The sequence below is a fragment of the Phaenicophaeus curvirostris genome, chromosome 15, assembly GCF_032191515.1.
Source record: "Phaenicophaeus curvirostris isolate KB17595 chromosome 15, BPBGC_Pcur_1.0, whole genome shotgun sequence".
Classification (NCBI taxonomy): domain Eukaryota; kingdom Metazoa; phylum Chordata; class Aves; order Cuculiformes; family Cuculidae; genus Phaenicophaeus; species Phaenicophaeus curvirostris.
This window is the reverse complement of record NC_091406.1, coordinates 7954688-7969050: the sequence shown is the minus strand read 5'-3', so window position 1 is coordinate 7969050 and position 14363 is coordinate 7954688. Positions and strand designations below refer to the sequence as shown.

The window sequence follows — 14363 nt, the reverse complement described above, 5'->3', positions numbered from 1 at the left end:
CAGCCCTAGTTATTGATGTGTTTGACTGAAGAAGGATGACACAGCTTTCTGCCCACACTCAGATGCCATGGAAGGAAGGGGAGTTGCTAGTGGTCCTTTATTTTGCATTGCACACTAAAAGCAGCCAAGGACAGCAACACAGCAGGATCCCTGAGTGCAGCTCTCTCTTACACAAAGGATCCCTTGCAGGCTTCTTCTCATTTGTCATTAATTAATTATTATTGCCCATCCACCCTGCATGTTTACCTCATCCTTGAGGAGTGTTTCTGCTTTGCTTCTGCTGATGTTCTTATTGTACCACCTGAAAACATGAAAAGATTCCCAGTCAGCATTTCTAAGCTGTTAAAGTTTCTGCTGAAAAGCCTCTGAATCGAGTGTGTGGGACAGGAACATCAGAGGCTTGCAGCTACTATAACAAATCCAGGGCACAAGAAAAACATAGGCACAACTTACTCATATATTTGCAGATTGTCGGGTGATTTTTCCACCAGGTAGCTACTCGGCACATAGCCCTCATGCCTGTTAAAACGTGACATGGTGTGAGCATGCTAGACAGGATTTTCTCTGCATCTGTGGGAGTCAGCCCTGAAAGGTTTGCTTGCTCTTTGCATGAATGAAACGGTGATTGTTATGTACTTTTTAGGGTTATTGGGAGAAGGAAATTCCTAATTGCATCTCTAAACTTGGAGAATTTCAAGATTTTTCACAGTTTTTCCCTTATGTGTATGACAGAAAATATCAAACTCAGCTAAGGACTTTTTATTTATTTTTTTTTTAAATTAACTTTCAGATACAAGCAACATTGAAGGGGGAAAAAATTACCATAAATAGCCCTCCACCTCTCTTTTCCTGTATGTCAGAAGATGCTTCACAAAAGTTGTACTAGACATCAGCATATATTTTAATGGAAGAACAAACTGGATTTAGAAAGGATTTGTAAACAGGCTGCCAAAACTGGACTTACCCATTCTTATCTTGAATCAGCCACCAATGTTCCTCAGAGCTATCAATCACATAATATTCTTCATTATACTGTAACGTCAGCTCCTGTGGATTCTGGGCTTCATAGTCATATATGGCTATGACTAAGGCTTCCCTTGGGTCTAGCAACAATTTCTGCACAAATTAGGAAAAAGGCTGATCAAATTCATATTCATAAATACCGATGGCATTCTCTCTAAAATGCTGTTTCCCTGGTGGCAATAGTATCTTCTGAGTTCAAAAGTCTCAAAGCTAGGAATGCACCCCAGGGCATCTAGTGGGGTATGTTGACAACACGAGAGTATTTAGCACTTCCAAGCAATGAATTTCATGTAAAAATTTCAGTTGCACAGAAAATAGCTTTCTACTCCTTCTTAGGGCAGGATTACCTCTGCTGGATCTATTCTTCACAGATGTTTCCTAAACTTCTCTTGAAAAACCTCCAGTGACAAAATCACCATGGTCTCCCTAATGAGACTGTCCCAATGTCCTGCTGCTCTCCAGTAAGGCACCAGCCCTAACAACCACCCTGCTTCTCCCTTCTCCTGATGACAATTTGTCCCATCCACAAATGGCTTCTCTTTTCATCTTTACAGCAGCTTTTCTCGTATCCCTCCTACCTCCTCACTTTCCCTTGTTATATAGACTGAAAGAAAAAAACTCACCCCAGAGCTAAAGCTTCACTCATCATTGGAAAGCTATTTGTGAAACCAAGATGTCTTTGCAGGACTGAACCTAATTCTAGTGGGATGATGCTAATTTATAGCTTATAGAAATATATGGAAAGGTAAGAGAAAAGCCTGGGCAATGTTAGCACAGGTGATATTCTAGGTCACTGCACTGTGATGAACCTTAATGAGGACATTTTCACTGCTGCTAGTTAAACACACGGGGCACTAAATGGACAGCTTAGTGTGTCTCACTGTACTCACCCAGTTATCCTCAGGAGTGGGGGGAAGAGGCTTCTTTGAGGCTGAAATGGAATCAAGAAAACTAATTTGAAATAGATCTGGACAAAACCAGGTGAGAAACCACCAAGGTAATGAATTGATAAAGATGATACAAAACCAGCGGAGAGCAAGCTTTGGTCTTTCAGAGTAAGATGTGCCAATAGCCTGCACCTACACAGTGACTCTCAGCCACACAGCACGGGTTTGAACCTGGGGTACAGGTTACTTAAGGAATCATCCAGATAAAAGGGAAAAACATACATGCTTTTTCAGAACACAAAGTAAAGTCTACACTCGGCCATTGAATCCACAGAGAAAACACAGTTAGGGCAAAATAAACACAGGATTGAATACATATATCTAAACAAAGTTGTTATGGCTTATTGAGTGAGGACAGTTGATCAAGTTCTTAGTTCTCCACCTCCTCCAAAGTCAGCAACAAGCATTTCACAGAGGTAAAGGTGCTTCAAAATAAAGAATGCCATACATAGTAAAAGGTAAGACAGAATAAGGAGTGTCCCAAGAAGCCAGCAACATGTTTCTTCATGAAAACGTAGCAAGATATTCTTCGATGTTCTGCATAAGGCAGATTTGGTCCTCTACTTTGCTAGGAACAAATATTTTCAAGGTCAGGATGGTCTTATACAAATCGCATACCATTTTTGGTGGGGTCATACTCCACACAGCCAGGTGCCATCTTCTCTGTCTGTGTACAGCATCTCCACTTGCCATCAATCCAAAAATCTGGATGACACTTTGCAACCAAATTGTTGTTGTTTCTGGTTTCTGGAAAATGTTAGGGGAAGAAAAAGGGAGTGTGTGGGGGAAATATGTTTATTTGCATCCACATCAGTTCTGAAAGATATTTAGAACTAATTGGAAATAAACTGCACTTCAAAGAAGCTGCTTATTATTTTCAAACCAAGCATTGGTGAATATTATCATCCTCCTTCATTAATGGTTTTCTTTCCCCTAAAAGGAATGAATGCCACCATTGATGTGGAGGAGTAGCCTTCTTGCTGGTGAAGGAGCCCATAACTCTATTTTGGGAAAAGAAAGTCCTGCCTTAGTGAATCTCTCTTGAAACTGATAAGCACTAAACCACAGAAGTAAGGTCCTGTATCCTGATGATATGAGTCTATATCTTGATAATTCCCATGAAAGACTACAGCTCTACAGTATGTATGGTCATGGACACTTGCTGCTTTGTCACGATGTCCAGAAGGAGCTATACAAGCTGGGATTCACCGGCACTAAACTCTTTTTGCACATGTGAATACCAGTCTTGAATGTCTGTATGCGTAATTAAAGGTCCTTCTTGAAGTTTGGTCTCTCTATCTATAATAAAAATTTTCCTAAAAAGAACAAAAAATTTCTGCTGGCCTGTTTGAAGAGACTATACAAACTGTCCAAGTGAGGGGACAATCTCAAAATGTTGAATGAGAAGAGGTGATAAAGCAGAAGCTTGGAGCAGGTGCACTCCAGAAGGAGAATAACTGGTTGCAAGAGTAAGTGCATGAACTTACTAATACCTCAATCAAGTACCATGGTTTCAGAATGAAGAACACAGCAGCTGGTGTTATAAAGCAGGAAAAAGCTATGACGGAAGCCTGGTGCAATTTTCGTGTAACTAGGTAACAGCTTCCTTGTGTCAAATATTATGGTTTATTTCTGCCTGCATTGGTTAGTTATTGCGCCTTCACTTCAGAACCATGGCAGTGAACCACAGTGCAATTCAGGACGTGAACAGGAAATGAATGCTACCCACAAAATGTTTCTTAATAATCATGATTCTCTAAGAAGGTTGCATCTAAACAAAAAATCTGTTAATAAAAGCTGAAATGCCTTCTACCTTCTATATTCTATTAATTTGTAAAATAATTCAATTAGCCATATAAAAATCCTCATCTCTTCCTGAATAAGTAACCTCAAATCACAGTAACATATTAACAGTTTATCCTAGAAAGAGGCTAATAAAACATTCCATGTCCAAATTTTCCACTGCTGCTGAAAAAGCACCTGCCAGATTTGCAGGCAAGTTGATGTCATAACCTCATTCCCCATTACCACTGTGCATGCTTAGATATAAGAACTCGACTCCTCTTGCACATTTCTCTGCATTATAGCTTGTGAGAAAACTGTCTGGGACAAGTAACTTCAACAATGAGGTGGGGGCAGGGGGTTTATTACCTTCCTTCAGCGTAAAGACCCATCTCTGCCGACTTTCACGATTGGGTGCAAATACGTAGAGGACGTAGTTGTCATGGACGATCTGGAGAGGGGAGCAAAGAATGGACCCAGCCATTAGAGGCAATCCCAGATACGCTGGGCACAAAGGAATCACTGCAGGAAACAGATAGCAGCCACTATACCAACAAATTATACACAAAATTATGATGTGGGGAAGTAGAGTAACGGGGCCTGTTCAGAAGCATGTCTTAACTTCATTGACTTTTGATTGCATGAAATGGTGTAGAAGCCCTGATCAAGAAAGAATTCTAGACAAGCAAAGTTTTAGATCAATTTTATGCTCTTAAGAAATGTCCATCAGATCAATGGCGATGAAGCAATTTCAGTGGGCAGAGGATTCAGGGTAGTACTATCTGACTGCAGTTTATTCTTCTATTCACCTCTGGGGAAATGGCACCACTTTCTTAGCAGTTTCTTATAAGTTAACTTCATTCAAGACCTATGAGCCAAATTTAGCTTTTCTTGTGTCAGTATAAATCTCAAGCAACTCCCTGGAGATTATTTGGATTACTATTATTCTTCAAAGTTTTTAACAGCTTTCAGTAGGATTAGAGAGGGGAAATTAGAAGCTGGAGCAGATGAACAATGAGCAATCAAAATGTTGTTTTCATCAACCTGGCATTAATGATGAATAAACAAAGGAATAGAAATACAGAACATTTGTGAAACTTCAGACCAGAGAAGTAAAACATCACAAGAACCTAAATAACTCAGAAACTGAATCAGATTTCAGCCTAAAATTTGATGTAATGCATATTCTATAGTTCTCCTCCTGTATTTATCCAACAATTTAATTCTAAATCGGGCCTAGTCTCTTTGATGCACAGATGCTTTGAAAACCTTTGAGCACTGTCTTTAAACAGAGTTTCCTGCAAGAGAGCAGCTGTTTTTTAAAGTTTCTGCAGGGGTGTAGATGGGGCAATGTTGATTGTTGTTTAAAGCACAGGAAATATTTGCTATGTCTTGGCCTGAATACCTCCAGGCGGGCACACAGACAGCTGTGCGACTTAGCTGCTTTGCATGCTATGGAGAGATAAATTGCAACCTTTTTCACAAAAAATAGAAATAGAGGAGGAATAATTCCCACTCATTTAGAGCCCATTTAGTACCCCAAGGCTCAGTGCTGGGTCCAGCCCTGTTCAATGTCTTTATCAATGACCTGGATGAAGGCATCGAGTGCACCCTTAGCAAGTTTGCAGACGACACTAAGCTGGGTGGAAGTGTTGATCTGCTGGAGGGTAGAGAAGCTCTGCAAAGGGATCTGGACAGGCTGGACCGCTGGGCTGAGTCCAATGGCATGAGGTTTAACAAGGCCAAATGCCAGGTCCTGCACTTGGGGCACAACAACCCTATGCAGCTACAGACTGGGAGAAGTCTGTCTAGAAAGCTGCCTGGAGGAGAGGGACCTGGGGGTGTTGGTTGACAGCGACTGAACATGAGCCAGCAGTGTGCCCAGGTGGCCAAGAAGGCCAAGGGCATCTTGGCTTGGATCAGACACGGTGTGACCAGCAGGTCCAGGGAGGTTATCCTCCCTCTGTACTCGGCACTGGTGAGACTGCGTCTTGAATATTGTGTTCAGTTCTGGGCCCCTCACCACAAGAAGGATGTTGAGGCTCTGGAGCGAGTCCAGAGAAGAGCAACGAGGCTGGTGAAGGGGCTGGAGAACAGGCCTTATAAGGAACGGCTGAGAGAGCTGGGGGTGTTTAGCCTGGAGGAGGCTGAGGGGAGACCTCATTGCTCTCTCCAACTACCTGAAAGGAGGTTGTAGAGAGGAGGGAGCTGGCCTCTTCTCCCAAGTGACAGGGGACAGGACGAGAGGGAATGGCCTCAAGCTCCACCAGGGGAGGTTTAGGCTGGACGTTAGAAAAAAATTTTTCACAGAAAGGGTCATTGGGCACTGGAACAGGCTGCCCAGGGAGGTGGTTGATTCACCTTCCCTGGAGGTGTTTAAGGGACGGGTGGGCGAGGTGCTGAGGGGCATGGTTTAGTGTTTGATAGGAATGGTTGGACTCGATGATCCAGTGGGTCTCTTCCAACCTGGTTATTCTATGATTCTATGATAGAGCCACCCCTGTTGATATTATTGTTATGTCTGTATAATGTTTTGAATATGTAAGGCAGGTTTTGAAATATGCACTAAGCAGATGTCCAAAAGACATAGTCGTGAACATGCACAACTGCACAAAATTACTTGTTTCATGCCTCTCTGCAAGATGCTCCCTTGCCAGATGAGTCACACAAACCCAAAATGCCACTGGTAGTTCCACAGAAGATTTACAGCTGGGTGCAGCCAAGCTATTTTTAAAAAAACCAGACAATATCAATTCCCCAAACATTCCCACTAACTGTGGGACAAAATTCGGTTGTGCTATAAGCAGGAGCGATTACCATGACCTCAGGAGAGCACTGTCCATCATGATTGGTCTACTGTTATTATCCTAACAAAACTGGCCACTGCCTTCACTTTATTTTGCTGTTCCTACAAGCACTGGAAAGACAGAGATGTAGACTTGAAAATTCAGACCCAGAACAACTAGATCTGAGCATTTATTCCTTCTCTAGTCTATGTTCACTCAAGTTAAGGGCAGTCGAGGTTCCCTCATCAAGCTTTCCCTTAGATGGGCAGCTCCAGCCCAGGCCCAGCTGACAGCTTTCCTGTTGAGGTGGTCACTGAGACCAATTGGAGCATATAACAGCATCTTCTGCTGCTCCCAAAGCCCATAAACAAGGCTGTAAAACTCCGATTGCCTGGTTTCTTGAGTACTCATCATGCACCAACATAGCAACATTTCGTAATATTCCAGGACACTTGCTATGATCCCGGCTGGGGACTGCCTCAAGCTGGAGGGAGTTTCTGATGCAAAGACCACTGAACACATTTGGTTTCATCACCACACAGGTAAATCGGCCAAAACCCTGGTTGGATTCCCCATATGAAAGATGGGCTTTCTCTGAACATGAGTTAGTGGGCTAGCTGAATATCGTTAAACATGGGGTGGGATTAGAATATCTAATGATCCTTTCCAATTTAAAACCACTCAACATAAGAGTTTATGGATCTCATAACAACACTCAGTTTCTGATTTCACAGTTCATTTCAAATCTTGATTTGCTTTTTCTTCTTTTGTTGTTATTCACCCTGGTGTTGTTTCATTAGTGACTGCACTGTGAAGGAGAATTTCATTGAAATACAAAATGAAGTGATATCTCTGTCACTATGGTCAACAGAGAGACTCACCTGGAAAGGATATTTATACTGACAGGGAATGATGATGTCACTTTTCACAATTTCCACACATTTAATCCTGGAAAGTTCCACATAACCCTTCAAAGTCCTTTTTTTCTAAAAGACAGAGAAATCAATTTGTTAATGCTAATGATTGTGGATTAAGTGAATAATTATTCAAGGCTGTAATGTCCACGAAAGATTTAATTTTAATGGAGCAGAAGGAAATTAACTGATTACATAAGAAAGATATTTAAGAGTGTAAAGAATCATTCTCGTATATGGTACTTCTAATATGGATTAAACATACACACACATACATGCATACATATATTTCAACTCAGCACATGGATTCTTAGAGAACCAGTCAAAACTTTGGGTTGAAATTCAGGTGGGTTTTTTTCTGCCAACAAAATGAAATGCTCTTTTAATTAAAAAGAACTGCTTCCATGAAACATCCAGTTTACTAACACTCCTGTTTCATCCTGTAAAACTATAAGGCTTTTATTTAAAAGAAAATATTTGGGTACTGGGAGTTTCAAAACTAAGCATTTTATTTAAAATGCAGCACTTTTACTGGATTTGTTTTCCAAGAAACAAAACATCTCTCTGTTTTTGTTCTGTCTGGGTTTTTAGCTAAGAAAGAATAACAGGAAATTTTGAAATAAACAATATCCTCAAAACCTCGCTGAGAAAAATATTATGCTGGCAACCTCTGCTGCGTTATTATTAATCACGTACCAGATGACCAGATAACGGCATGGGCAGGTAGGAAAGGGTAAGAAATGAACAGACATCCAAGTATCCCAACTACCTTGTCGTACCCTGCTGAATCCTTACGCTGTAGCTCCTCAGCAAGAGGCAGTGAGCTTTTGCAGGAGAGGGATGAGGCAGACACAGACACGCAGCAGGCAGGAGCTGAGCTAGGGCTTGGTATCTGGTGCACGCTTCGCAAGGATTCCCTACAAGTGCATTCGCTCTTCAGAGGCAAACTAGTTTCCTGTTTTATCCATTTTCCGTAGGGGTTAAACACTAGCTGTCTCCCAGCTCAGCTTTGTGACAACGTGATGGAAACTGGTGAGATTTAAGAACCCCAAAACACTGTTTTTCAAACACAGGCTACGGTTAATGGGAGACAGCATGAACTTCAGTGATCATGTTGTACTTGTCATGGGTTATAAGAGACACAGCAAGACTTCAGTTCCTTGCCCTCTCTTGAAAGCCCAACCCAATCCTTTGAGTCCTTCACCCTCCAGCTCCCTCTTGCCCCTTGCTCCCCACGTCACCATGACCCTGTTGCTCTGCCCTGCTGGCAGCAGCCACCACCAGGGAAGGATGCCCACCCCTCTATAGACCCATGCTGGCCCTCACTGCTGCTCCGTTGCTACCTTCCATCAGTACATTTAGCCTGAAACAGTGAAGCAGTTGATGCCATCAGGGATGAGGTGAGGATTGTCCCAGTGTACTGTCAAACAGAGAAGACCCAAGGCTCCTCAAACCTTATTCTTCCACAACTGCCTTCATATACTTGGACTTGAAGAAAGAGAGGAAAATTATTACAGTGGAGTCTCAAATTGCTCTTGCAGAACTTTGTGGGTGTATTTGGTTTCTGTATTTGTATTTGCTTGCAGTTCAACCCATGCCTCTGGATTTACTGCCAGTGTCATCTGTGGAGAGCATCTGCCTATGCAGCTCCATGGGCTGGAGTGGGATTTTTTTATATGAATAAAACCAAGGCTGTAAATCACCCCCAAAGTAAATACTAATTAACTATTAAGAGTATTTCCAAGCCTTTGAAGGCCATACTACACCAAATTTTCACCATTTGTTTTCTTTAATTCTTGTCTATTCACTACTTTCTTCCAGACTTGACTTCCCCTGTCTCCACAGCCTCCTCTGTCAATTGTTCTGCCCCTGGGACTTCTGTCCCTTCCATGAGACACAAAGCCATTTATTTGCTATAAAAACCTGCAATTTTCCTAGCATTGAACCCTCTTTCATCTTATTGCTTTGAAGTCCCTGGTCTTAACCACATGCACTCCTCCTCTGAGGCTTTTGGATGCAATGCTGTGCCAGTCACACGCTCTTCTTTTTCACTGTAGGCTGCTTTTGGTTATGTCTTTCCAGACCCTGCTGAAAGACAGGGTCCAGCCTTTTCAAGGAGCTTCATGCAGTCATTCTGCAGCTTTCATTACCTACTGTGCTCATTTTAATCATGTAATTTCAGCAATGGAACCTCCACATAAGCCCACACTGCAGTGCAATGTTAGGGTGTGTCTCACAGCCGGTGCGTTACCCGGTAGATCCTCAGCAGATGGGATTTTGCTGATAGAAAGCAATTACAGTCCTGTAGCAGCACAGATAACTGAAATTACCACTCACAAACCAGGCACTACACAGAAACTGTGCTGGAAGCTAAATGTATCCCTGCTTTTGTGATGCTTGACTGCACTTTAATCCAACAAAAGCAACCGGGCCATTTGGAAGGGAGTGGAGAGGAAAAGGCTCTTAAACATAGTCTCCAAAACCTCAGAGAATTGTTCTGAAAAGGGCTAGACAAAACATGATGACAGATCTCCATTTGTTGTTTTCAATCTGCCTGGAACATAACTAAGTGGATGTTTTAGTTGGTCAGTCAGAAAAGGAATCAGTGGTCTTACTGTATACTGTGTGGAAAGATAACCAAGGCGTGCTGCTGTCCCATGAGAAGTACAGCGTGAGGTGGATCAGTCTGCTCTGTTTCATTTCTTTTGGTCTGTTATTTGCAATATGGCAGTTCCAGGAAGGAGAGCTAACAGCTTCAAATGGAGCCAGGTGCACCACAAGCCCAGTGCACTACTGTCTTAATTTTTGGGATTTCACCTTCTCTTGCCACACTGCTCCAGCAATTCTTTCACTGATTAATCCTTTAGTTTGTGTCTACTGCATAAAATAGATGACCACAATGGTCCTTATTTGTGTTAGATACTAGAACAATTGACTGTGGGATAACTGACACAACCCTGCCCTTGAACACAAGAAGTCATCTCACGATGCTTGCTTGGGGAACAAGCCACCTGGCATTTATCGTGCGCCAAGACTGCACAACCACCAGCACTGCTACTCCCCCATGCCCATAGTAGCTTGGACACCAAACAAAATGAATCACTTCTCACCAGTTCTGGGTCTGGGGCAGGGGTAGGAGCGGCGAAATGGGCTCATGGGGGAGGGCAGCGAGCAATCAGTGGCGGCTGCAGGTACTGGGGTGGGCTGTGAGCACAGTTCCTCACCACGGCTCTGCACCCTCAGAAAGGGGAGGGAGCAGGCAGCATTTTCTGGCAGGCAGAAAGGCAGCATGCCATGTTTCATAAAGTTGGCTTTATGAAAGTTTACAAGAGTTGTGTAAAAACTTGTATCTCTGTATTTCTTTTGTGCTGGTGAGGGGAAGACCAAGCAGTTAAGATTCATGTGGCCCCGAACTCCTTGGCAGGTCACTACCAAGGGCTCTCCACACTGCATCTGGGTTTTCCTTGCCCCACATCAATGGGTGTCTGCGTTCTCCTCTGTCTTCCTGTACCTCTACCCCATCACCTACATGTCCCCAATCCAGCCAGGCACCTCACAGCAGAAAAAGAGTATGGTCCTGTCTATAGACCAAATCATAGAATCACCATAGAACCACCAGGTTGGAAAAGACCCACCGGATCATCGAGTCCAACCATAAATATGTCTATCCATGAGCCCATGTTTGCCCACTGCTCCCCAGTTGCCACTGGACATTGTCCCTTGGTTGAAGGGTAGGGAAAATGTAATTATAGCTGCAATGGAACACAGTAGGAAATTCCAGTCCTCTGTAAGCTCAACCACAAAACAAATTCAGTCAATAAAAGCATTTAATAACCTGTATCATCAGGGTTTTCTTTGTAAGAATCTGAGCCAAACCTCATTCCCTGTTTTCACTTACTATTTTGACTCTTGATTAAAATAGATGAGGAATCTTTGCCTTGGCCCTTAGCAGGATCTGTTTGTCCTGTGTCACCTGCCCCCTATCCCTCTGCTCCAGCTGGGCTCAGTGTGCAGCCTGGGCAGAGGCAGAGATCGATTTTGGGGTTTGAGGGCTTGAGGTGGTGATATGAACCAAGTTACTTCTTTTTCAGTGCTATGTACAGTCCCCCCGTAACAGGCAGGGGAAAAAAAAAGCGCAAAAGAGCAAAAGCTTTGCCTTCTGCACACCACTAGAGTAAAGCGTACAGAAGTGTGAAGGGAAGCTTGCATGCACATTGAAGTATTTTTAGAGTGGAAATGAGAGGCTGCTGTGCTGGCAAGAGTAGTGCCATCAACATCTACTGCAGGCACCGACTTTAAGAGGACTAATATACCTCTCAAGAGGTCTTATACTTGCATGGTGAACGTTCCTCAGGGCGTCATCCACAAGTCTTACTAACTCTTACTAGCTATATTGTAATTGCACACAGGGTAACAACCAGTTAGCAATAACAATAATAAAATCTAACTATATCATACCACCATCACCTGTAGCTTTATCCCATTGGTTTCTGCACTGTGGTACGTGTGCACCATAGTGTGATGGAGAGGTTAAAATGGGCTCAGGAAAGGGCATGAGCTAATTTCAGGGAGCAGAAACAATGCAGTTGCCCTGAGGCAGTGCTGAATGCAGGCAGAACTTCACGTGTGCTTTTTTAGTAGCTTTTTTTCATGAAAATCAATCCCCTTTCTAAAATTTGGAAATAGATTGCTCAGCTCCAATCTGTGTTGCAGTCCTTTGGCTCTAGTTCCATATAGAAAAGTGGATTTACCGAACCTGAGTGCTGCAAATTCAACATGAGATCTTCACACTTATTTTCCCCTTTGTGTATGTCATCACTTGTCATAATGACTATGGAGTCGAAGCTGTACTGTCAACCATGCCTACACAACCCTACTGCTTTTAAGAACAAAACCACCTGCACTGTTGTTACATAAACAACAGGAGAGAAAAAGAAGCATATATCCAGGGGCATGACACCTTTCCACTCAGCTGATTAGGGCTAGGAGGGAACAGAAGTCAAAACGGAGCAGGCTGTTGTATCCCCAGAGCCCACAGCTGTGGATGAATGCCCACACGAGTGGGTGACTTAAGTAACAAGGCAATAATTCTATGATATTGCTATTAAGAGCACAGTAACCAGTTTAAACATTCCCCCAGCTGTGAAAACCAAAGGGATGTGGTCACAGCTGGGGAGAGGTGTAAGTGGCTCCTGGCTCAGCCCATGTTCTCAGGTAGCACTGGAGAGCAATGAGCTCAAGCTGACATGAAATGAGAAAAACCCAACAAATCCCACCATAAAAATGTCTGCCTTCAGAGTAATTTAGGCTGATTTGAAACTGGTGGAGAAAAATATTTAAAGCTGAACAGGCTTCTCTCATAGAGCTATCTCTGAGCTTAAAAGACTGAGGTCTAAGTTTGTATGGTCAGATCCTTCCAGATATTCCCTAACAGCTTTCAGTAAAACATTTAAGGCTGTTTTTGTGGTTTTACTCTAACTGACAGGTACTGACCACTCCTGGAGACAGGCCACTTGGCTCATGGGCCTCTGGTGTGATCTACGATCACACTTTTATACTCTCATGTGCTTAAATTAAGCTCTAGGAATAAAATAAAAGCTTCTATCTATTGCTTGCTCTGATTTCTCTTCACCTAACTCTGTAAGAAGATACTTACCATAGCCATGAAGTGTTAAACCTCTACATGAACTACTAAAATGTAATTTTATGGAGGATATAAGTACATTGCCTCAAAGAAAGTGATACCATTACAGGTCTAACCGCTGGCAGGAAATACATGGGTCAATGAACAGACCACTCCAATAGACCAGTCTGTCTCTTCTCTGTAGCTAATACAGAGAGACCTGTGCACTCTCTGCTCACCCAAAGATGAGCAGCTCTGATCCAGACATCAAGTAATGGTAGTGGTACCACATTATTGTGGTACCCAGAAGACAGCCCAGAAGACAGTGGCTTATTCAGTAAGTGTGGCATCAGCCTCAGACATCTGTGCCACTTTTAGACTATAGTCAGCTTGAAATGCAAGGAGAGATGCTTATTTCTGGCTGACGCCATCCAAGAAAGAACGTGACAAGCTGAAGACTATGCAAAAAAACCCTACTCACTGCCTGAAATACTAAACTATCTCTCTTTACGCTTCTGTCTGCTGACCTGGAGGATTTGGCAATGACCATAAGCCGTTAAGCAAATGGGATATAGATAACTCGCCAGTTTAAATGGTTTGGCTAACTCTAAGAATGGACATTTGAAACTCTGTCCTAGATGCCTCTCCAAGGGGATTCATTTGTCTGCTTCTTTTGCAGTACTGTAAGTACACTGGGACTTTGAGAGTACTGCATACTGCCTGATTCTGGTGAGGATCAAACTCATTGAAATAGTTAACATGATTACTCCCATGTGCTCATTTGCTCACATGCACAGTCGCTACAAAATCAGACCTTGGAAACAAAGAATTTTTGCCCATGGAATTGATTTGCATGTTATAATAAAGGCACTTCTGATGTATTTTAGTAGAGATGGGGGCTGAATACATATGCCTGTTATCAGGGCTTTGCTTTATGTTAAGACAGCCCTGCATTGTGCACTGCATAATGAATTCCAGAAAACACAGCTTCTTATTGTTGTCAGTTATTGGGGGCTCATTCTCCTAAAGAGATATGTAAATGTCTTTCATTAACATTAATGGCGATTGTGTACTTGGCCCCTGAGGAGAACAGTGCTTTCTGTCTAGCTACGGCCACTGTGATGAAAATGCTACTACAGTTATTGCAAAAATTTGCCTTTATGGTGTTGGTTGTCTGGACAGCGTTTGATATCATATACAGAATTATCCCTGCACCCTTTGGCTGGTTTATTTCTTTGCTTTGGAATGCTGCAATAAGCTCTTAAACATCTTTTTACACCCACAGCAT

At 42.7% G+C, this 14363-nt stretch overlaps 2 protein-coding genes across 2 annotated transcripts in view; one reads left to right on the top strand and one right to left on the bottom strand.

Moving 5' to 3' along the window:
* MED7 (mediator complex subunit 7) overlaps nucleotides 1–14363 on the top strand; it is a 158903-nt gene that overhangs the window by 130982 nt on the left and 13558 nt on the right. The window lies entirely within an intron of this gene.
* ITK (IL2 inducible T cell kinase) overlaps nucleotides 1–14363 on the bottom strand; it is a 28339-nt gene that overhangs the window by 12477 nt on the left and 1499 nt on the right. Inside the window, exons 2-8 of the mRNA XM_069869188.1 lie at nucleotides 7420–7524; nucleotides 4122–4203; nucleotides 2589–2717; nucleotides 1914–1954; nucleotides 965–1116; nucleotides 454–519; nucleotides 247–301 (exon numbers count right to left, since the gene is read on the bottom strand). Of these exons, the coding sequence (XP_069725289.1) occupies nucleotides 247–301; nucleotides 454–519; nucleotides 965–1116; nucleotides 1914–1954; nucleotides 2589–2717; nucleotides 4122–4203; nucleotides 7420–7524 (630 nt within the window). The remainder of the gene's footprint in view (nucleotides 1–246; nucleotides 302–453; nucleotides 520–964; nucleotides 1117–1913; nucleotides 1955–2588; nucleotides 2718–4121; nucleotides 4204–7419; nucleotides 7525–14363) is intronic.